The 21,966-nt window shown below is 66.7% G+C and overlaps 3 protein-coding genes across 8 annotated transcripts; 1 reads left to right on the forward strand and 2 right to left on the reverse strand.

The window, feature by feature from the left end:
* Nucleotides 1-611: 611 nt before the first annotated feature.
* Nucleotides 612-8,610, reverse strand: NR2F6 (nuclear receptor subfamily 2 group F member 6). The gene is made up of 4 exons (XM_065652380.1): nt 7,823-8,610; nt 4,513-4,607; nt 2,473-2,997; nt 612-1,724 (listed from the first exon to the last, which is right to left on the reverse strand). Exons 1-4 carry the CDS (start codon nt 8,065-8,067, stop codon nt 1,450-1,452), a joined length of 1,140 nt encoding a protein of 379 aa, XP_065508452.1. The 5' UTR covers nt 8,068-8,610; the 3' UTR covers nt 612-1,449.
* Nucleotides 8,611-13,426: 4,816 nt separating this feature from the next.
* USHBP1 (USH1 protein network component harmonin binding protein 1) lies at nt 13,427-18,031 on the reverse strand. Of its 4 annotated transcripts, XM_065652608.1 has the most exons (15): nt 17,902-18,031; nt 17,581-17,783; nt 17,399-17,499; nt 17,189-17,316; nt 16,882-17,115; nt 16,685-16,795; nt 16,463-16,599; nt 16,227-16,367; nt 16,063-16,148; nt 15,591-15,723; nt 15,263-15,506; nt 14,908-15,099; nt 14,731-14,822; nt 14,530-14,652; nt 13,427-13,652 (listed from the first exon to the last, which is right to left on the reverse strand). In XM_065652608.1, exons 1-15 carry the CDS (start codon nt 17,908-17,910, stop codon nt 13,481-13,483), a joined length of 2,106 nt encoding a protein of 701 aa, XP_065508680.1. In that variant the 5' UTR covers nt 17,911-18,031; the 3' UTR covers nt 13,427-13,480. The 4 variants fall into 4 exon arrangements, with proteins under 4 accessions (XP_065508680.1, XP_065508679.1, XP_065508678.1 ...); XM_065652607.1 differs by having other exon boundaries at nt 15,263-15,723; nt 16,463-16,539; XM_065652606.1 differs by having other exon boundaries at nt 15,263-15,723.
* A 1,124-nt stretch (nt 18,032-19,155) lies between these two features.
* BABAM1 (BRISC and BRCA1 A complex member 1) lies at nt 19,156-21,962 on the forward strand. Of its 3 annotated transcripts, none has more exons than XM_065652486.1 (9): nt 19,156-19,186; nt 19,841-20,150; nt 20,232-20,290; nt 20,406-20,526; nt 20,600-20,678; nt 21,033-21,057; nt 21,292-21,421; nt 21,503-21,589; nt 21,668-21,962. In XM_065652486.1, the coding sequence occupies exons 2-9, from the start codon at nt 19,857-19,859 to the stop codon at nt 21,866-21,868; spliced, it is 996 nt and encodes a 331-aa protein (XP_065508558.1). In that variant the 5' UTR covers nt 19,156-19,186; nt 19,841-19,856; the 3' UTR covers nt 21,869-21,962. The 3 variants fall into 3 exon arrangements, with proteins under 3 accessions (XP_065508558.1, XP_065508559.1, XP_065508560.1); XM_065652487.1 differs by having other exon boundaries at nt 19,161-19,186; nt 19,818-20,150; XM_065652488.1 differs by lacking the exon at nt 19,156-19,186 and adding an exon at nt 19,626-19,638.
* The last annotated feature ends 4 nt before the right edge of the window (nt 21,963-21,966 follow it).

The following is a 21,966-nucleotide window of genomic DNA, read 5'->3' on the forward strand; positions in this document are numbered from 1 at the left end:
AGGAGCTGGAGTGAAAGGGGGCGTGGGGGGGTGGCCCAGGCTGGATGGGGGGGGGGTGTCTTAGTGCCCATCTTGAAGGGGGTGCCCCAAATTCCCCCCCGCCTCAGTTCCCCCAAACCAGGTACAAACCTGTGTGCTGGCTCCTGCTCCCCTTCTTGCTCCTGAGCCCGTTCTTCCCCAGCAAACAGGGTTTATTCCCAAGGGACCCCTGTGTTCAGGAACATCACCCAGGGCCCCTCAACATCCCCAGGATTTCCAAAAAACCGTCCATTCTTAGGTACCTTATAGGGCTTAATTTGAGGGGATTATATCTCCCCCCCAATTCCCCTGGAGTGGGCTTGAGCATTGCTGCAGGATGAGCTGATCCTCGGCGTTGTAAGAAACATCTTTTTATTGACTTCAGTTAATTTGTTTAGTATCATTGAACAAGGATTATATTTTCAGTGAATCAATCTAAATGACAAATTCCCCCCTGGGTTAAACCTGCCCCTGAGAAGCAGAGCCCAGAGGCGGGGAGGTGTCCCCCATGCCACCGTGTGTCCCTTCATCCCGCTCAGCCCTGGGGACAATGACCCCCCCCCGGCCCCTTGGCAGCATCACCCCCTTTCCAGCCCAATTTTGGTCCCCCCAACATCTCCTTTCTCCCCCAAACCTGGCTTAAAAAAAAAAATAATGAGGCACAGGAACGTAGCGAGGGTGAAGAGGGGGATGCTGGCACCCACCTCCCCCAGGGTGGGGATGCTGGTGGGTGCTGGAGCCAGTCCTGGGGGGGTCAAAGCACCGATTGAGGCAGTGGGGAAGGACCGCTTGGTTTGCACCCTGCGTGATGCATGGCCCCCCCATCCTCTCCCTGTGCCCCAACAGTGGAGATGCTTCGCTGCAAAGTGCTGGGGGGGCTCTGGGACCAGGTCCCCAAAAACAGGCTGCTCCAAGCTCAGCCCTTCAGTCCTTGAGGCTGGATATGGCCCGGGGGGGACAGGGCACCCCTGGCTGGGGCAAAAAGGGGCTTTAAAATGACCCTTTTTCCACAATTGCCAGGATGGGGCGGGGAGACAGAGGCAGGGGGTCCTGGCTGGTGTGACCTCCCATCATCTGAAATTCAGATTTGGAGGGGCAGCCGGAGAACGGTGTCCTGGTGTCCCCCTCCCCGAGCTCCAACGCAGGGACAGAGCGAGGTACCAGCCCCAGGGATGCTCCAAGGTCCCCGAGGCGGGGAACATGGGGGCCGGGGAGCTCCGCTTCAGGGGGGTACAGAAGAATTTGGTGTCCAACAGCAGCAGCACGGCCGGTACCTTCGGCTTTCAGAGGGTACACCATGACCCCGCTGCTTTCGGGGGGACGGACGAGCTACGAGATGCTGCGGGATGGGGGGATGTCGCAGTTCGGGGCTCCCGGGGAGGGCATCCAGGTCCGTTTGCTGCGTGTCCCCAAGGGAAGAGGCTCCGTCCCCTACTGCCCTGTCCCGTAGGGCCAGTTGAAGGTGCTCCCGGACAGCAGCATGTCCCTGATTAGCGTTTCGATGGGGGTTTTCCCCACCAGCCGCATGAAGAAGAGCTGGGAGATGAGGGCGGCGGGCACGGCCCGCAGCGCCGGCAGCCGCAGCAGCAGCCGCCCAAAGCGCTGGGGCTGCGACGGGTATTGCGAGCGCACGTACTCGGTCAGGGCCACCTGCGCCTTCTCCTGCAAGCTCTCCACGTGCGCCGGGTCCGAGAGGCCGCAGGCGTCTGTGAGGGTGAGATGGAGAAGGGTCAGTGTCTGCAACTGCCTGGAAGGAGCTTGGAGCCAGGGGGGGGTCGGGCTCTGCTCCCCAGGAACAAGCGCCAGGACCAGAGGAAACGGCCTCAAGTTGCGCCAGGGGAGGTTGAGGTTGGATCTGGGGAACAATTTCTTCCCCAAAGGGCTGTGGGGCATTGGAACAGGCTGCCCAGGGCAGTGGTGGAGTCACCATCCCTGGAGGGGTTGGACAGACGGACGTGAGGTTCTCAGGACATGGGGCAGTGCCGGGGGTGGGTAACAGTTGGACTTGATGATCCTGAAGTTTTCTTGCAATAAAATTTTTCTATTATTCTATAATTCTGTGACTCTATTCTATAAATTAGGGATGCAGCTGGCTGCAGCACGGTGTGAGATCACGGCTCAGAGTGGCCCGGCTGCTGCAGGCTCATCCCCACCAGGAAGGACCAGGCACCTCTGGGGCATAAGCAAGGGACAGGGCTCCCCAAGACCCCCCCGGGGTGCACAGGGGGTAGTTTTGCTCCTGCTGGTCCCATTCCCATCACGCTGGGAAGCTCATCCCTGCACCCAGACGGACAAGCCGGGATGCTGCAAACCACAGCAGAGAAGCGCCAGGGCACGAGGACTCTGCCACCTCCCCCAAGAGCCACACGATGCTCCCCGGACCCCAACCCCCCAGGGAACTGGGGGGGCTGATGCTTCCCACGGGGGGCAGAGCCGGGGACAGCGCCAACGTACCCGGCGTGAAGAGCGCGATGGCTTTGAGGCAGCTGTACTCGGCCGAGTCCACCTGGAGCCGGTTGAGCTTCTCCACCTGGTCCTGGAAGATGCGGATCTGGTCCATGAAGGAGACGACGCGGTCGGCCGACATGGGGGAGGCGTGGAAGCCGGCGGCCGCCAGCAGCGGGGCCATGTGCAGCGGCAGCGCCGACTGCGCCGCGTTGAGCACGAAGAGCTCGCTCCAGCTGAGCCGGAGCAAGGCGACTTGGTCAGAGACGGGCAGCTCGGGGAAAAAAGGGATGTTGCGGGCCCATTCCACCGTGCTGAAGAGGAGGCGGGCGGCCAGCTCGCAGATGTTGTCGATGCCCATGACGCTGCCCTGCTGCGCGTACTGCGAGCCGTAGCGGGCGGCCGGGTAGGGCTCGGCGCGCAGGAGCTGGGAGATGAGCTCCGAGACCGGCTGCCCGTTGAAATATTCGCCGCTGGGCATGGTGGTGGGGCTGGTGCTGGAGTGCGTGGGGGGGATCCGGCCCCGCTGCACGGCTGTGGGGGGAGAGGAGGATATTTGGGTCAGTTTTGGGGGCCCCTCATGCCAAGAAAGCCCTTGAGGTGCTGAGGCGAGTTGAGAGAAGGGAACGGAGCTGGTGAGGGGCTGGAGCACAAGGGTGACGGGAGCGGCTGAGGGAGCTGGGGGGTTTAGCAAAGAAATGGCCTCAAGTTGCGCCAGGGGAGGTTGAGGTTGGATCTGGGGAACAATTTCTTCCCCCAAGGGCTGTGGGGCATTGGAACAGGCTGCCCAGGGCAGTGCTGGAGTCGCCATCCCTGGAGGGGTTGGACAGACGGAGATGAGGTTCTCAGGGACATGGGGTGGGGTAACAGTTGGACTCCATGATCCTGAATGACTCTACGAGAGTAGGAGTCTCCTTGCATCCGCACCCCACATCCTCCTGCATCCCCCATCCCGCCCCAGGGGGCACATGGGGCTCCCCAGCCCCGTATGGGGTGAGGATGGACGGGGATGCTCCCACCACCCATCCGGCATCCCTGGATCCTGCCACCCCAAGGAACAACAAGCAGCTTTTGGGAAGAGGGAGGTGGTGGGTGCCACCCGCAAGCTCTGCACCCATCTATTTAGCATCCCAGCGATTCAGCTCCCAGGCTGCCGGTGCCGCAGCTTGGCCATGGCCAGCGCCGGGACAGCGTCCGTGTCACCTCCTCCTCTGCAAGGACCTGGCAGTGCCAGCGCGGCCGCAGCGGAGCAGGGCGACTGCTGCCCAAGGTCATGGCGCAGCGGCGATCAGTTATTTGCAAATAAAACGTCCATCTTGGAAGCGTCGTTAACCCTGGGGCACTCCCCTTCCTAATTGCATTCAGGGAGAGCCATTTTTCAGCTCCCCCCCCCTCTCCCATTAGCGCCCACTATTTGCTCAGTCCCTAGTAATTAATTTATGGGCTGTTCATGAGCCACTTAAATGAGAGCTCTAAATCATGCTAAGTGGCAATAATGCCATCTCGACTCCTCTGGAAAGGAGGGAATTACTGTCCTGCTTCCAGTATCCTTCCCCCCCGGCTCCTCGCATTAATGCCACCTGCCGCCGCGCAGCCCCGGCACCGCGGCAGAGCCCCGGCATCTCCATCCCCACGCGTGCACCTCGGCACAGCCGCGACCAGCCACGGGGATTCGCGATTTCAGGCTAAACCCTTGCAGCAGCCTGGGAAGCATCTGGGGTTTGCACCCCCAGGCGATGGGGAGCGAAACGCATTCGCACGGGGATTTGTTTGTTCCAGCCGACCTGCACCGCGCCTGCGGCACCGGCGCTGTCCCGGCACCAGGTGTGTCACCTTATCAGCTCAAGGCTTTTCCAAACAAACACCACCTGCGCTGCCAGCGCCGGGGGCGATTCAAGGCGGAAAAAAACAGAAAAAAGGGGCAAACGGGGGTTTTGATGCAAACAGGGTTCCCAGAGAGGTGGGAGAGCACAGGGGACAGCGGGAGCAGCCCTGGGATTCACCGGGACCCTTCGGGGACCGTCCCTGTCCCCGCGGCGCTGGCCTCACCTTCCTTCCTCATCCCCACGCGGAAGCACTTCTTCAGGCGGCAGTACTGGCATTGGTTGCGGTGGTGCTGGTCGATCTGGCAGTCGCGGTTGGACCTGCGGGCAGGACCGGGCAAGATGAGGGTCTGGGGAGGAACGACGTGACGCTATCGGGGGTCCCTGCACCCCCTGAGCTGCTCGGCCACCCACCCCCCCGCCGCCCCCCGGCACAGCCCCTCGCGGCCGTGCCACGGCGTGCAGACACTGGCGCTGCCCGTCTGCACACAGATGCTATGGAAACGGCGATTTCCTACAGCGGGGGCTGCCGGTTCGCGCTGCCGGCGATACCCAGGGCTGCAGGAAAGCCGGAGAGACCCCCGCCCGCGGGGACACGCAGGGACCGGTGCCGCGGAGCGATGTGCCATGTCCTGGCACGTGGGGGGGATGCAGCTGAGCAGCCCCCGGCCGCCCTGCCAGACGTGTAAGGAATTTCAACTATTTCCTATGGGTCGGGGCTGCTGAGCCCGCGGCCCCTTGGGCACCGAGCGCTTGCAGGTGTCCCCGTGGCGGTGGCACGGCCCCCACATCCTCGACCGGACCCTGCGAGCGTGGCAAAGCAAAACCCGGTGGCTCCGGAGCAGTGGTAAACAGCATGGGGTCTGCACCGGCCGGGGGACGCTTCACCCCCTGAGCAACCTTGGAGACTGCAAGGACACCATGCCCACCCCCGGCAAGGAGCCGCGGGCACCCGGTAGCCCCGGCATCACGCAGCGGGGCACCGGCCACCACCAAAAGCAGCCGCCGACCTCTGCTCCTGCGGCATCGCGCGGAGAGACAGGCTGAGACAGGCTGCCAGACACATTCCCGAACAGCATCGTTATCATCCAAACTCCCCCAGCCCCAATTCTTGGGGCCACTCGCGGTCTCCGCCCGGCCAAGGGACGCAGTGGGAAACGGGCGACACCGGGCGCTCGCATCCCACCCAAAGGCTGCTGCAGCAAACAGGGAGGAAAGGGGATTTTCGGCAAAACAGCAATATATTAAGGTGCATAAAGCAGTAGGCAGGGAGGCGCAGGCAGGGCCGGTGTCCGGCAGCAGCTCAGCTCTGCCTGGGAATCCCGACACGAATCTCCTCATCCCTACACGGCTCCAGAGGCGAGACAGGCGGGGATTCCCGCCGCGCTCAAACCCGCATTAATTCACCCCGAACATCACCACTGCGCTTAGCACATTTTCAAACGTGTTGCTGATAAAAAAAAAAAAAAAGTTCTTCCAGCGGAGAAGCGATAGCTCATCAAAACGTCACGTTACATCTTCATCAGCCGCCCGCGCCGCGGCGGGGGCAACGCTGCCGGCACCGCGGCCAAAGCTGCCGCCGGGGATCCCGCTGACCCTCACCGGGGCCTCTGGGCACCGTCCCCAGCACCAGGAAAACCCCCCAAAATCACTTCGGCTCCCGCCAGCAGCTCGGAGCGAGTTTCCCAACTGACAGGGCTGCAGCGACCTGGGAAACTGTGAGAATACAAAAGGCGTATACTGTGCTAATTATGTAATTAGAACATGTAATTATTTAGTGCAAGAACTAAACTGAATCCAACTCACTTTTAATATTCAAATTAGAGCAATCTTGGCTCGGTGCTGCTTTTGACTCCTTGAACAAAGCAGATGCCGGGGGAGCATTGTTCCCGGCCCCTCCAACACTTTACTCCCTACTTGGAAAACACACATTTTTCTATTGCACTGAACCACTTCCCAGTGCAAAGTGGGGGAAAAAAACAAAACAAAACAAAACAAACCACCTGAAGTAGGTGCCCAGATCCCAGTGACAAGCACAGGATAAAATCTTGGATGCTCGCAGCCCAGCAAATCCCCCCATCACCCCCGCACCTCAGCAGCATCTGGGACACAGAGCCCCGATTTGGCCTTTCCTTTGTTTCCAGGAAACTGGAATTTCTCAAAAGCCATATGTCTCCCCCATCTTCAAATCATTAATCCCAAACAGCCGCCCGGTTGAGTCCGCTGGCCAGATCCTGCTCATCAGATGGGGAAACTGAGGCAGGGCCAGGGGTGGCGCACACGCTGCCTCCGCACACGCTGCGTCCACGGCGGGCGATGGGGAGGATGCTGCAGGACCGGGGGCACCGGGAACCGAACGCTGAGCCCCACAGCGGCAGCTCCGTGGCCACGAGCGGCTCGGCTGACGTCAGCCAGGACCCGGCAGCGCCGGTGCCGGGAGCTGCCGGGAGAGGAGATGCTGCGCACGGGGGAGGACGAATCTAGGCCGCCCAAACGAGAGCAAGGCAGCGCGGAGACGGTTCCCAGCGCAGGAGCAGCGCTGCCCCTTCCCTTCCCTTAGCAGCTCAGCACCATCAGACGAAGCCCGAAGCAGCCGCACTCCCTTGGGCGGGGAGAAAGTGGGGTGCAGAGGTGGGGTGCCCCATTCCCAGCCAGGTTGCGGGGTGTCCACGGCCGGGATGTGAGTGCCATCCTTGCAGCAGCCTCGCTGGTTTAGCAAACGCTGCTGGAAGCATCTGCACGTGGATCCAGACCTGCGAGCGAGCCCCTATATCCACATTTACCTCCCTGGGATCAGCCCAGAGCCGGGGTCCCCCACATGTCCCTGCCAGCCCGATGCTCCTTTCAAGCCCAGCAGAAACTCCAGAGTTATTTGCAGCTCCAAACTTCACAGGGGTCAGCCCCTGGTCCTGCTGGTGGGCCTGGATCTGCTGCAGCGCTGGCCCGAGCGTGGGGGCCGGCGGGGGCTGCAGCCCCTCTCCCCGGCACCTCAGCGGGTCAGCGCCCGCGGGACGCCGGGCTGCTGACACCTCGGGTTAAAATTATACTCACTGCCGCACTGGTGCTTTCGCCGGGTAGAACGGCCGTGACCAAAGTGACTCACAGTCACGGCGCATTTTCAGGCATTAGCCTGGAAAGCAATTAATGCCGGAGCAGAGCTGGGCGATGGCAAGGACCTGGACACCGGCTGTGCCCCGCGGCCCAGGGGACGAGGCAGCCGGGGCATCCGTTCGCCCGGGGATGCAGCGGGCAGAGGGGCTGCTCGTGTGGGGTGCAGAGCACGGAGGGTGCTGCACCAGCGGACCCTGTGACACACTGGGGGACCCTGTGACACACTGGGCGACCCCATGCAGCTGCATCGTGGCCCCCGTTAGCGCTGCAGCGGGGCCAGCACGCAGCCACAGCAGGGCCAGCGCGGAGCTGCACAAGGGCCACTGCAGAGCCACGCCAGGGACAAACCGGGGCCACCCGCAGAGCTCCGATCGCGGCCCTGCCACCCCCGGGACCCCCCCTCCCGACCCCCCCCCCGGCCCTACCTGCAGGTGTAGCTGAGGTTCCTGCGGATGCTGCGCTTGAAGAAGCTCTTGCAGCCCTCGCAGGTGAAGACGCCGTAGTGCTTCCCGCTGGACTTGTCCCCGCACACCACGCAGTCCACCGGCGCCCCGGCCCGCTCCTCCTCGCCGTGCTCCGCGTCGCTGCCGCCGCCCGCCGGGGACGCCGCCTCCTCGCCGCCGCCGCCGCCGCCGTTGGGCTCGCCCCAGCCCCCGGCCACCATGGCCATGGCTCCGCGGCCCCGGGGCTCAGCGCCGGCCCCGCCGCCGCATGGAGCGGCGCCCGGTACGCGGCGCCCGGCGCCTCCCGGAACGAGTTGAGCAAGTTTTTTGTTTTTTTTCTTTTTTTTTGGGGGGGGGGGGCGGCGGCCGGTTTGGGATTTTTATGGGGTTTTCTTGGTTTTGTTTTGTTCCACCCCCCCCCTCCTCCCCCCTCTCTCTCTATCCCAGGGCTCTCTCCCGCCTCCCCGTTAACGGGGGGGCCCCGCGGAAACTTTGCGGCGGCGGGAGCGGGGCGCGGCGCGGCGCATCCCCCCGCGGGGAGCGGCGGCTCCGGGCGCGGCGGCCGCCCCGGGGCTCGGCCGCATGCGGGGGCCGCCGCTGCCCGCCCCCGGTGGCTCCTCCGCTCCGCGGCACCGGCAGGGAAGGAGAAGGAGGAGGAGGAGGCGGCGCTGCCCGGCCCGCCCTCGCCCCTACGGGCCCCGCCGCCGCCGCCGCTGCATGCAGCCCGGTCCGGGACCGGCGGGACCCGCTCCGCCGAGCCCCGGGGCTCTCCCCGCCTCCCGCGAAAGAGCAAAGTTCAGCCGCTGCCGCGGTGGCCGCCCTGGATGCTCCTCCCCGTCCTCCTCCCCTTCCGCTCGCCGCCCGCCGGGTCCTGCCCCGGCCCCGGCCGCGCCGCAGCACCGGGGCCGCCCCCCGGGAACCGGGCGGGGGGGACCGGGGGGGCAGCCCCGCTGCACCGCGCCGGAGCGGGGCTGGGCTGGGCACGGCCGGGGCTGGGCGGCTCCGTGGGCCGGTGGTGCCCGAGGTGGCGGGGGCGGCCCCGGTGCGGTGGCGGGGGCGGCCCCGGTGCGGTACCGGGCACGGCCCCGGTGCGGTACCGGGCACGGGCAGGGAGAAGCCGCGGTCTGGTCACCGCTATAGAGCCGGCGGTTTGGCCAGCGGAGGGGGCTGGATGTGGCCCCCTGCCCGCCCAATGCCCTTTGGTGACCCTTTGGGGACCCTTTGGTGGCACTGGGAGAACGCGGCACCTCGTGCTGCCAGACACGGCACCGGGAGCCCGGTGTGCCGGGCCATGCCGCGCATGGCTGCGGTCATGGCTACGGTGCTGACCGCAGTCCTTGTCCCCCCACCCAGCAAGTGACCTCTCAACTGCAGGATGCGGCGATGGGCATATTCACCACGGAGCCTCGGGGTCCTCTCGGGGACGAGGACCGAGCCCCACGGCCGCCCTGTCACGCGTGGGCAGAGCTCGGTCACCGCGTCGCGGTGCGGCGTGACGCCGTTCGGGGCCGCAGGGCCGTGGCAGGAGGATGGGAAGCGATTCCCCCACGCCTGGCCCGTGGCCAAGCTGTCGGCATCGGCATCGACAATCCCCTCCTCTTGCCGACAGCCCCAGCGGGATCTTTAATTACTGCAAACAGCACGAGGCCGCGGCTCCTCGTCTCGCGCGGGGCGTGAGGGCTGCGCCGTGGGGCGCTCCCGTGGCATGCGGGGTCCCTCGGGTGCCGCCACCCTGCACAGCCCCTGGGACGGGGATGCGGTTGGGGTCTGGCTGCCTGCAGCCCCGTAAAATCCATTTGTAATGTGGTTAATCAAGTCGGACCCGTAAGAGTTTGTCAGCCCTGCGCGAAGGGGTGGGCTGGGGTGCGGGCTGCGGGAGCGCAGCGCCCGCCTGCTGCTGCCCTTGTTAATCATTAACGGAAAAACAAACCCTGCAGAAAGGTGCTTGACCCGGGAACAGCCCCGCGGTATCACCCTGCCTTCGCCTTTCACCCGCGGGCCAAACTCTCCTCCTGGCTGTGCCGCGGTGGCCCCGGTGTCTCCCGGCAGCGCACCTTTCACCTTGACTTCAGTGGCAAAGTCCGTTGGGCAGGGCATGAACGCGGGGTGCGGGATGGGCTGAGTGCCCCCCACACAGCCCTGTCCCCTCTGGCGTGTCCTCGGGTCAGCCCTGTCCCCATGGGGGACCCCACGCTGCGGTCCCAGCTCAGGCCAGGCTGGTGCCAGTGCCGAGCGGAGCAGCCGGTGATGCCCACGCTGCAGGGACGGGCTTGGACCGAGCGCTGCCGGGACCTTCGTGGCGCCTTGCGCCGCCGTCCTTGGCATTCCCAACCCAGGGCCAGCATCTCCACCAGGGCTACGGCAAAGCAAAATGGGCAGGATATTAAAAAAAACCAACAGCAAAGCACTGAGCCCAGAGCTGGGGTGCAGCAGAGGTGGAGGGATTACAGCTCCGGCCATAAATAAAACCTCCATTTCCTGCTGTCTGGAGGGATCTCTGCTTGCCAGGTACCTGCTGCCGCGGCCATGGGGCCAGTGCCGCGGGCTCGGGGAGCAACACCCGGGCTCAGGGGGGTCCCGGTCCAGGCAGGGGGGGACACCCCCACCTGCAGCCAGCCCCGTTTCTCCTTTCTCTTCTGTCAGCCTGTGATTTATGGCCCTTTCCCTGCCGCTCCCCCGCCTCCTCACCCCCTGCAAAAAATAATAATCCAGGAACAAAGGAGGAAATTGGATCTTCTCCCCCGCGCGGCTCCCGGCCCCGCGGTGGGAGCCGGGTTTGTTTTGACGTTGGTGTCCAGTTGGCGAAGGCGTTTGATCTCTGGAGGAATTCCTCCTTCCTCGCGCTGCTCCGCTGACTCCGCCGCACAAAAGGGCCCCCGGGAGCCGCCGGCGCGTTTCGTGCCGCCCCGACGCCCCTGGGAAGGCTCCGGCACGGCAGAGGCACCCACGGCACTCGGGGAGGTTTCCGGGCTCGGCGTCGGTTGGACTCGGCTGCAGCGTGGGGACGGGGGGCAGCGGTGTGCCCCAGCTCCCCCACAGCCTTTGGGCTGGGGGACAATTGAGGAATCTTTGCCAAAATGTGCAGGTTGGTGGCTGTGCCACCAGAGAGCTGGGTTCTGGTGCCACCACAGAGCCAGATGCCGGTGCCACCAGCCCTGGCGTGGTTACTGGGATCCCAGTTAGAGGCAGCTGTGCCTTCTCCCGAATTTACATGGGAGCTGCCGGCAGCGGTGCTTCACAGGGGCTCCCTCTGTCTGTCTGTCCCCAGTGTACCCCCATGGGGACCGGCACCCCCGCATGGTTTTAGGCCAGTCCCCAGATTTTCAGCCCTCAGGCAGGATCCGGCGCCGCAGCCGCTGGCAGAGCCCCCAGCCCCAGTTTGCCCTGGGGTGCCGAGGGTGCTGAGCCCTGGCCGGGCTCCTCGGCGCCGCATTCCTGCGGCCGGATCCTGCCGGCGGGCGTGTGGGCATGTGCCTGCGTGCCGGGGTGGCGAGGGCAGGCGGGAGCTGCTCCGGAGCGGCAGGGGGTGAAGGGGCCCTCATGGCCGAGGGGGTCCCGGGGGGGTCCCGACCCTCCTGCAGCTCCCGTGACCTTGCGGGGCCGAATGGCGGCCGCAGGGAAGGACAAAGGGACGCTGGGGCCGGCTGCGCCGCGGCTCCTCGGCACCCTGGGCACGGTGCGGGTCGCACCATCGCGTGCCGGTGCGGCGAATGCGCCTCTGCTGAGTTGCACACGCGTGTGCACGGGACACGCAGCCCCATGCACGGCAGTGCACACGCGCGTGCAAACAGCGGCAGGGCGCACCGGACACACACGGGCTCCCACTCACCCATGGTCACCCCGTGGAGCTGCAGTTTTGGCCCCAGCCCGGCCGAGGGCCTGAAGGAGACGTGACCTCCCCGTGCCCCTGGTCCCCCTTGCCCCTGGTCCCCCTTGTCCCCCGTCCCCCCCGCCCTGCCGCAGCCGCCGCTCCCTGCCCTGCATTCCTGGGATATCAGATCTTGCGGCCCCCACCCAGGCACGGCCGGACGCTCCCTCCCCAGGGGGGACGTGAATCACGCACCCCCCGCCCTCCCGCTCCCATCGCTCCCGGCACAGCCAGGCCCCGGCCAGGATGGTGTTTTGTAGCCCCCCAGGACCCGCTCTGCTCTCCCAGGGGACCAGCTGCTGCTGAGGGTGCCCGGGGGCTTTGCTGCAGCCCACACTGCTCCACAGAGGGGAAACTGAGGCAGGGAGCGGGCCAGAATGGCGGCGTCCCAAACTGTGAACTGGCAGGTGGAGCCTTCCCCAGGGAGCTGCAGGTTTCTGGGGGAATGTGGGGGTGAGCAGCGGCCCCCACAGCCGCCGGGCACGGTGGGGACGCCGGTGCCCCTGGGGGGACCCGGTCTGGCCCTGGGGTCAGCGAGACGCAGCGGGGGAACCCGGCCAGCTGGGGCGGGGGTGGCGGCGGGGTCCCCCTTGCCCTCCCCCTGCTCCTGGCACCCAGGGTCGAAGCCGCCCCGGCTGCCCCGACCCTTTCATGCGGCTCTCGGTGGAGCTTGACCCCGCACAAAGCCCCCAGGAACACATTTGAATCTGAAAAGGGGTCTGAGCTCGGAGCCCTGACCTTCAACCTGCGGGTCAGCCCCTCCACGCCACCGTCACCGGCCCCCACCGGCCCCCAGGACCCCCCCACGAGCCGGGCTGGGCAGAGCCGAGCATCCCACATTCCTGCATCCCTGCATCCCACAGCCCTGCATCCCTGCATCCCACATTCCTGCATCCTTGCATCCCACAGCCCTGCATCCCACAGCCCTGCATCCCTGCATCCCACATTCCTGCAGCCCTGCATCCCACAGCCCTGCAGCCCTGCATCCCACAGCCCTACATCCCTGCATCCCCACAACCCTGCATCCCCGGATCCCTGGATCCCCACAGCCCTGCATCCCATATCCCTGCATCTCACATCCCTGCATCCTGCAGCCCTGCATCCCTCCATGCCCACAGCCCTGCATCCCTCTCCATCACCACGGCTCTGGATATCGATCCACTGAGCCTTGAACTCTGCTGCAGGATCTCTCCAGGGAGATGCAGGCCTCATTTTAGCCTATCTAGAGCTCCGTGCCTCAGTTTCCCCTCCGCGCTGCAGCACGGCTGAGCCCTGGGCTGCCCCATAGCCCTGTGCATCACCCTGCCAGAGACCCACAGCCCAGCTCCTGCTGCCCAAGTGCCCCGTCGTGCCGGGGTTTGGGCTGCCAGATTCAGCCCCCCCTCCCCATGGCACCCCCTCGGCACAGCCCCACTGCCGGGACGCCCCCTGCTCGGCGAGGCTGCCCCCGGCTCGGGGTCACTGCTCCTCTTCCCTCCTGAATATGCATGGGCCCCCGCCGCCACGGCCACCACCGTCACCTTTGATCCCACGTCAGGGATAACGAAATGGCTTCATCTGCACCGCCAGATAGCGGGGAGAGCGGGGGGGACACGGCCTTTGTTCCCAGCCCCGCTGGGATGAACCCAGCCAGGGATCCGGCTGCCTGACACCCCCTAAAAACCCCAAACACGGCGGGGCTGGCAGAGCCACGAGCATCAGCACTTTATTCTCCCCGGGGATGCAGCAGCCACCTCCCGGCACGGAGGTGTTTGGGGGTGACCGGGGTGTCCCTAGATGCAGGTCTCGCCGTCGGTTGTCCCCTGCTCCAGGCTCTGCAGCCGTCGGGCCAGCGCCTGCACCCGCCGGGCGTGCTGCCTGCGCAGGGCAGCTGCCTGCACCTCCAGGCGCCGCAGCTGGGCCGCCTGCTTGCGCCGGGCGCCGCGGTACGCCAGGGCCAGCGCGCTGCGGGCACCGCGCTCAGCGCCCCGACACCGCGCCCCGGGCACCGCGCGGGCAGGGGGGACCGTGGTTTGGGGGTTTGCAAGGAGGAGCCGCGGTCTTGGGGCGTGCGGGAGGGGACGGCGCATCAGGGGTGTGCAGGATGGGACCGCGGGTTTGGGGTGTGCAGGAAAGGACCGCGCTTTTGGGGCGTGCAAGATGGGATCGTGGTTCTGGGGTGTGCAGGAAAGGACCGCGATTTTGGGGCATGCAAGATGGGACCGTGGTTCTGGGGTGTGCAGGAAAGGACTGTGCTTTTGGGGCACGCAAGATGCGACCGCGGTTTTGGGGTGTGCAGGAAGGGACTGCGCTTTTTGGGTGTGCAAGATGGGATCGCAGTTTTGGGGTGTGCAGGAAAGGACCGCGATTTTGGGGCGTGCAAGATGGGACCGGGGTTTTGGGGTTTGCAGGAAGGGACTGTGGTTTGGGGAGGTGCAATGTGGGGCCATACTTTTGGGGTGTGCAATACGGGACTGTATTTTTGAGATGTGCAGGAAAGGACTGTGCATCAGGGATGTGCAAGGTGGGACAGCATTTTGGGGGTATGCAAGAAGAAAGCACGCTTTTGGGGTGTGCAGGAAGGGACCGCAATTTTGCATGTGCAAGATGGGACAGTGTTTTTGAGGTGTACAGGAAGGGACGGCAATTTTGGGGTGTGCAGGTAGGGACCACGCATTGGGGATGTGCAACACGGGACAGGGCTTTGAGGGTGTGCGAGAAGGGACCATGCTTTTGGGGTGTACAGGAAGGGACCGTGCATGTGGGGCAAGCAGGGGGGATGCGCTACCAGGCCATGCAGGAAGGCACCGCGTTTTCGGGGTGGGTGTTGCCTCTCGCCCACCTGTGAGCGTGGAAGAAGTCTGTGGTGATGGTGCCGCATTGCGCCTGCTGCGCGCGGCTGGCGGCACCGCTCTGCTCCAGGGCCAGCGCCAGGGCTTGTGCCTGGCCGCGCAGCTCCTCCACCCTGGGGACAGACACCCGCGTGGCAGCCGGCCCGGTGCTGCCAGCGCCGGCACCGCGGCACGACGCTCGGGGCTCTTACCGGGCCAGGGTGCAGAGCAGCTCTTCCCGCATCCTGTCCACATCTGGGGGCTGCTGGGGAGCCCCTGCTCCCATCCGGCCAGTTTGGGCATCCTGCAGAGTCTGGGGGTGGGTCCCATCCCTGGGGACACCGGGGTCCCAAGGAGGGTCCCCAAGGGGAGGTGGGCGCCGTCCTTACCTCCTCGCTGCTGCTGGAGCTGCTGGAGGGGCTGGGGGGGCGGCCAGACCTCCCGTCCCGCTCCTGCTGCAGGTGCTGGAGCAGCAGGAGCAGCGCAGCCTCCCGCGGCCCCTGCCCGGCCGCCAGCACCTCCAGTCCCCGCTTCTCCCTCTCCACCAGCTGCAGCCGGAGCTTCAGGTCGGCCATGGCCTCCTGGCAGGGCAGGGGGAAACTGAGGCACGGCCCCAGTCCCTCGGTCCCGGTCCTTCCCACCGCACATCACACCCTGCTCTTCCCTGCTCAAAACCTGGACCCCACAGAGAGCCGGGGAGGGACCCAGGCATCCGGCTCCCCCTTCCCCCGCCCAGCATCTCACCTTGAGCATCGCCAAGTCCCGCAGCAGCTCCGCTTTGTCTGGCCGCCTCCAGCTGGGCAGGAGAGCCCGGGCATCCCGCAGCACCCGCTCGGCCCGGGCACGGGCGTCCTCGCCGTGGTGGGTGCCAATGCGGGGGGGCACCGGGGCGGCGCACAGGGATGCCTCCACGGCCGCCTGCTCCACACGCAGTCGGCGAATGTGCTCGCGAAGGGCCCCCTCCTCCATGGCAGGGGGTGCTGGGGTGCTGGGGAACGGGGTCATGGCTGGGGTGGACACGGTGCCACCGCGGGGACGGCTCAGCCACTGTGACCCCCCATCTTCCCGGTACCTCGGCAGCCCTGGGGAGCCACTGTCCCCGCTCTCCTCCTGCCCGTCCAGCTCTGCTTGCCCTGGGAGCTGCGGCCCCTGCATCGCTGTGGGGCTGGACCCACATCCATGGTGTGCTGGCTCCCCTGTGGCTCCTGGGCAAGGAGCGAGCATCGTTCAGGCAGGTGCCCCCCGCAGTGTGTGCCATGGGGATGTGCTGGGGGCTGGGGCTCCCCAGCATCCTCCCAGCACCTTCCCTGCATCCCCCAATAGCCACATCATCCTCCCTGCCTCCCCCAAGCATCCTCCTGGTACCACTCCTGCATCCCACTGCACCTCTCCTGCATCCCCTCCTGCATCCTCCTCCTGCATCCCCTCCTGCATCCCCTCTGCATCCTCCCTGCATCCCCCGATATCCCCCAGCACCCTCGTGCATCCCCCCAGCGTCCTCCCCATCATCTCCCTCGCACCCCCAGCCCCCCAGTGCCACTCACCGCCATGGGCACCATCCTCCTCCTCCCTGCCCAGCTTCGCCTTCATCACATCGAGGAGGGCGGCGTAGGCCCCCCCGCAGCGCTCACTGCAGGGAGAGGGGCTCAGCGCGGCACCACAGGCTGTCCCCCCCAAACCATGTCCCCGATGTCCCCGGTGTCCCCACCTGCAGCGCAGGGCCAGGCGCAGGGCGGTGCTGCGGGACTCGTGCTGGCCCAGCACCATGCTGAGCCGCTCCGCATCGCTCTTGCACTCCTGCAGCGCGGCCGCCAGCTGCCGGTTCACCTCCTGCAGCCTCCCTAGGCACCTGGGCACCGCCGGCACCCGCGCTCAGCCGCACCGCCGGGGCCTGGCGCCGTGCCTCAGTTTCCCCACCGGCGAGGGGCTGAGGGGGACACTCACCCCTGCAGCTGCTGCACCTGCTCCTCCTGCTCCCGGCTGGGCCCCTCGGAGGGTTGAGGGGAGAGGGGGCTGTGGGGCTGTGTGCCGTGGGGCTGAGCACTGTGGGGCTGAGCTCCATTGCCACACTGGGGCGGGTCCTGCGGAGGGGACAGGCAGAGCCCCGATCCCACCCGCCGAGCCCGCCCTGTGCCGCTGCTGCAGCCCCCCCAGCCCCACACTCACCTGGGGCAACCAGGGCTCCCCCTGCCCCGCGGGGCTGCTGAGCGTGGGGGTGTCGCTGCCGGAGCCCCCCGGCTCCTCCAGCCTGGCCAGCGCATCCCGCAGCTCCTGCACCTGCACCCAGCACCGGGCTGAGCCCCAGGGGCTGCACCAGCGGCACCCGGGTGGTGAACCAGGGCTGCGCCTCCCCATGCACCCACCTTCTGCTGCAGCCGGTCGCGCTCCCCCCGCAGCGCCCGCAGCGAGGCCGTGACCCGGCTCAGCTCCTCGTCCCGGCGCCCCAGGGCCGCCCGCAGCGCCGCGTTCCTCGCTGCCACCGCCGCCACCGCCGCCTCCTCCACCGGCAGCCCCTCGCCCGCTGCCTCCTCCGGGCCCCGGCGTGGGTGCATCCCCCTCCCCGCCCAGCCTGGTGCCCGGTCCAGCTCCTCCAGCCTCTGGGAATAACGGGGTCGGTCAGCCGGTGCCCATCCCTGTGGCGCCTGGGCTGGCCGTGCTGGCGTGGCTCACCTTGGCCGCTTGCGCCCATTCCTCACCACGCAGGGGCCGCGCTGGTGCCCACCGGTGCCGGGAGAAGACGGCGCGTTCCAGTGAGCTCACGGCGTGCTGCAGCTCCGCAAAGAGGTCGGGGCCATGGGCTGGGGAGCGGGACGGCGGCCACGCTCAGGTCCCTGCCGCTGGCACGGCACAGGACATCACAGCACGGCATGGCGCACCCACCTTCCATACCGCCAGCAGTGCCGAGCGTGCCATCAAGGCACCGGGGCTGTGGGCAGGCGGCGGGGAGGCTGGCGCTGCCCTCCCAGCCCTCCTCATCCTCCCTGCGGGGTGACGAAGGGCAGAGGTGGAGGGGACCAGGCGGTGGTGGCACCCGGTGCCCCGTGGCTGCTGTGTGCTGGTACCTGCCCACGCGGTGCTGCAGCTGCTCGGCTCTCCGGTGCAGCCGGGCCACCGTCGCCAGCAGCCGGGCAACGCAGTCGTCATAGCTCACGAGGCCCTCGGTGTCCCCTGCCATGTCTTCATCGTCATCGTCATCCTTGTCCTCGTCCTCATCCTCATCCTTCTCATCCTCAAACTCCTCCTGGCGCGGCGGGGGCTGCGGGGGCTGTGGGGAGCAGGGGTGTCTGCCCGTCCCAGCCCGGCTGGCACCAGGGGACGGAGAGGTGACACCCGCTGGGATGGGGACAAGTTTTGGCCACCGGCTGAGTGGCTGCAGCACTTGCCTTCTCCATCCCGGCTCCCTCCTGCCCGCCGTGCCCTGAGCCACCAGCGCCTGTCCCCGGTGCTCGTCCCGGTGCCACGGCCGGTGCTCCCGGCACGTCCTGGCTGCGTCGCCAGCCCCTGCCCTGGGCCTGTCCCTGTCCTTGTTCCTGCCGAGATTTCCTTCCTCTTCCTCGGTGGCCCCGGCACAACCTCCTACGCTTAACCATTGCACTGCCCCATGCCCTGGCAGGCGCTGCAGCCGTCTGGGGGGGGTCTGCCCCCCAAAACCCTCCCTCCCTGCTCTGCCCCACGGCACCGCGGCCCCACGCCGCACCCTCCCCATGTGCCCAGGCTCCCTCACACCCGGCTGGGAGGACGCACCGGGCTTTGCACCCTTAAGCATCCCTCAGAGTTTGGAGGGGCAGCCAGGACATGGGGGGTGCAGGGGTGTGCGTGAGCTTTTGGGGTGCTGGGAGGGATTGCATGGGGTGCTGGGGTGCGCAGCCCAGGGGTGCTGTGGGCGTTTGGGTGCTGGAGAGTGGTGTTTGGGGTGCAAAGGGGTGCTGCAAGGGTATTTAGGGTACAGGGGGTCAGTGCAAGGGTACAGGAGGGTGTACACATATTGGGGGGGCAGGAGTTGGTGCATGGGTGCAGGAGGGTGTGCATGGATATTTGGGGTGCAGGAGTAAGTGCATGGGTGCAGGAGGGTGTGCATGGATATTTGGGGTGTAGGAGGAAGTGCAAGGGTGCAGGAGGATGTGCATGGATATTTCGGGTGCAGGAGTTGGTGCATGGGTGCAGGAGGGTGTGCATGGATATTTCGGGTGCAGGAGTCGGTGCATGGGTGCAGGAGGGTGTACACAGATATTTGGGGGGCAGGAGTCGGTGCATGGGTGCAGGAGGGTGTACACAGATATTTGGGGGGCAGGAGTCGGTGCATGGGTGCAGGAGGGTGTGCACAGATATTTGGGGTGCAGGAGGCAGTGCAAGGGTGCAGGAGGGTGTGCATGGATATTTGGGGTGCAGGAGTCGGTGCAAGGCTGCAGGAGGGTGTGTGCCAATATTTGGGGTGCAGGAGTCGGTGCAAGGATGCAGGAGGATGTGCACGGATATTTGGGGTGCAGGAGGCGGTGCACGGGTGCAGGGGGGTGTATGTGGGTGTTTGGGGTGCAGCGCACGGACATTCGGGGTCCCCTCCTGCCCCCGCGTGCCCGGCGGGACCCCGGGGAACTACAAGTCCCAGCAGCCCCACGCGTGACGCCGTTTCCGGGCGGGACCGGGCGGGGCTCGCGCGGCCCGGAGTGGGTGAGCGCGCGGCGGGGGGCGCGCGGGACCGGGGCGCACGGGGGTGCGGGGGGGGCACGGCGGTGCAGAGGGTGCCGGAGCAAGGGGTGCACGGAGTGGGGGCGTCCGGGGGGGTGCACGGAGTGGGGAGGTCCAGGGGGTGCGTGAACAGGGGGTGCACACAGTGAGGGAGGGTCTAGGGGGTACATGAGCAAGGAGTGCACAGAACGGGGGGGTCCAGGGGTGCGTGAGCGGGGGATGCAAAGAGCGGGGGGAGCCCAGGGGGTGCCTGAGCAAGGGGTGCACAGAGTGGGGGGTGCAGGGGGTATGTGAATAGGGGGTGCATAGAGTAGGGGAGTCCTGGGAGTATGTGAACAGGGGGTGCACACAGTGGGGGGGGTCTAGGGGTACATGAGCAAGGGGTGCACATAACAGGGGGAGTCCAGGGGTGTGTGAGCGGGGGGGTCCAGGGGGTATGTGAACAGGAGTGCACAGAGAGGAGGAGTCCTGGGAGTACATGAACAGGGGGTGCACAGAGCAAGGGGTGCAGGGGGTATGTGAACAGGGGCTGCATAGAGTGGGGGGCTCCCAGTGGTGCACAGAGAGGGAGTGTCCCAGGGGTGCAGGGCTGCAGCAGCGCTGCCATCCCCAGGGCCACCCCCCCTGTGTCTCCAGCGCCGCTGGAGCCACCATGGAGCGCGGGTGCGCGATGGACACGTCGGAGCCGGGCAGCGCGGCCGAGGAGGAGGAGGAGAAGGCGCCGGAGCCGCGGCCCAGGACCCGCTCCAACCCCGAGGGCGCCGAGGACCGAGCGCTCAGCGCCCAGGCCAGCGTGGGCAACCGCAGCGAGGGCGAGGGCGAGGCGGCCAGCGCCGACGACAGCCCCCCCGGCACGGCTGCCCCCGATGGCACCGCCTGGCCCGGCCCCGCGCCCCCCAGCGAGGTCCAGGTCAAGACCCCGCGGGTGAATTGCCCCGAGAAGGTGGTGAGTGGTGCGGGAACGGGGGGCAGCCCCGACGCCGGGGTGAGGGGCTGGTGGGGGCTCAGCCGTCAGTGTCGCCCGCAGATCATCTGCCTGGACCTGGCGGAGGAGATGGCGCTGCCCAAACTGGAGTCGTTTAACGGGTGAGTTTTGGGGGCTGCTCCCAGCTGGGCTGGTGCGAGGATCCTGGCTCTGCTGTCCCCATTGGGGGGGCCGGGGGACGCGCTGGTCCCTGCTGAGCTGCGGCCCCCGCGGCAGGTCCAAGACCAACGCGCTGAACATCTCCCAGAAGATGATCGAGATGTTCGTGAGGACGAAGCACAAGATCGACAAGTGCCACGAGTTCGCGCTGGTCGTGGTGAACAACGACGCCACGTGGGTGAGCAGGGCCGTGGGGCCGGGGACAGCGATGGGGACACCTCCGCGCCCCCCCTCACCCCGGCTCCTCTCAGCTCTCAGGGTTCACCTCGGACCCCCGCGAGGTCTGCAGCTGCCTCTACGACCTGGAGACCGTCGTCTGCAAGTCCTTCAGTATCCCACCGCCTGTGGGGCTGGGACGGGGCGGGGGGCAGGACCCCGAGGGGGTCCCTTGGGTGCAAACAGGGTCCCTGAGGCACACTGGGGTCCCTCTGTGCCTGTCACCTGCAGATGGCAGCAGCTCTGCGGCTGCGCTGGCATCCCCGGCTGCGGCACAGCGCGGTGTCAGCGTTAAGGCTGGGGGGTCAGATGGGGCCCCCGAGTCCCCCCGGGGCAGGGTGTGACACCGGCCCCCCAGACCCACCAAACCCTTATTTATTGGTGTTTTCTCCCCACCCTGGGCCACCCCGGTGCCGGGGGGCGGGCAGTGCTCTGTGTGCCGGGATCGGTCCTTACCTGCAGCTGCAGATCTGGAGGGTCTCTTCAACCTGATGTGAGTACAGCTGGGGGGGGGCAGTGTGGTCGGGGCTCCCACGCTGGCTGCGAATTTTCTGCTTTACTGGAAAAATGCCACGAGCCTTTAACCCAAACAGCCTGTGTGGTGGGCGCTACTGTCCCTGTGGGACTGTCGTTAAGTTTTAACAAGGCGGGGGGGGGTCCCCGAGGCACCGGCAGCCCTGCCCGCGGCGGGGTGGTCCCTGAGCCACCTCCGTTCCCCCCGGTGCAGCCAGCAGAAGATCGAGCTGCCGGTGACGGAGAACGTCCAGACCATCCCCCCGCCCTACGTGGTCCGCACCATCCTGGTGTTCGGCCGCCCGGGCTGCCAGCCGCAGTTCTCCATGTCGGAGCACATGAAGGTGGGTCCCCCCCGTCCCCTGGTGTCCCCTCCGGGTGGCTCAGGGACACGGACAACCCTCCCCTGGCGTCTCGCCCCGCAGAAGATGCTGCAGTGTCCCTACTTCTTCTTCGACGTGGTTTACATCCACAACGGCGCGGAGGAGAAGGATGATGAGACCAGCTGGAAGGTAAATGCAGGACGGGATGCCTGGGGGGTTGTGTCACCCCCTGCCCTCATTGCCTGTCCCCCTGTGTCCCCCCCACAGGACATGTACGCCTTCTTCAGCAGCCTGGACACCAAAGGCACCAACTACAAGTACGAGGTGTCGCTGGCGGGACCCGCCGTGGAGCTGCACAACTGCATGGCCAAGCTGCTGGCGCACCCGCTGCAGCGGCCCTGCCAGCCCCACGCGGCTTACGGGCTGCTGGAGGGGGACGAGCCCCCCGAGATTGAGGCCACCGTCTGAGCGGGGCCGGGGGGACACACGGCCGGTGGCGGAGGGGGGCGGCTGCGGCCAAATGATGTTAACTGGGATGAGGGAAAGAGACACGTTTTCCTGAGTGG

The sequence above is a fragment of the Caloenas nicobarica genome, chromosome 27 (genome assembly GCF_036013445.1).
Source record: "Caloenas nicobarica isolate bCalNic1 chromosome 27, bCalNic1.hap1, whole genome shotgun sequence".
NCBI lineage: Eukaryota > Metazoa > Chordata > Aves > Columbiformes > Columbidae > Caloenas > Caloenas nicobarica.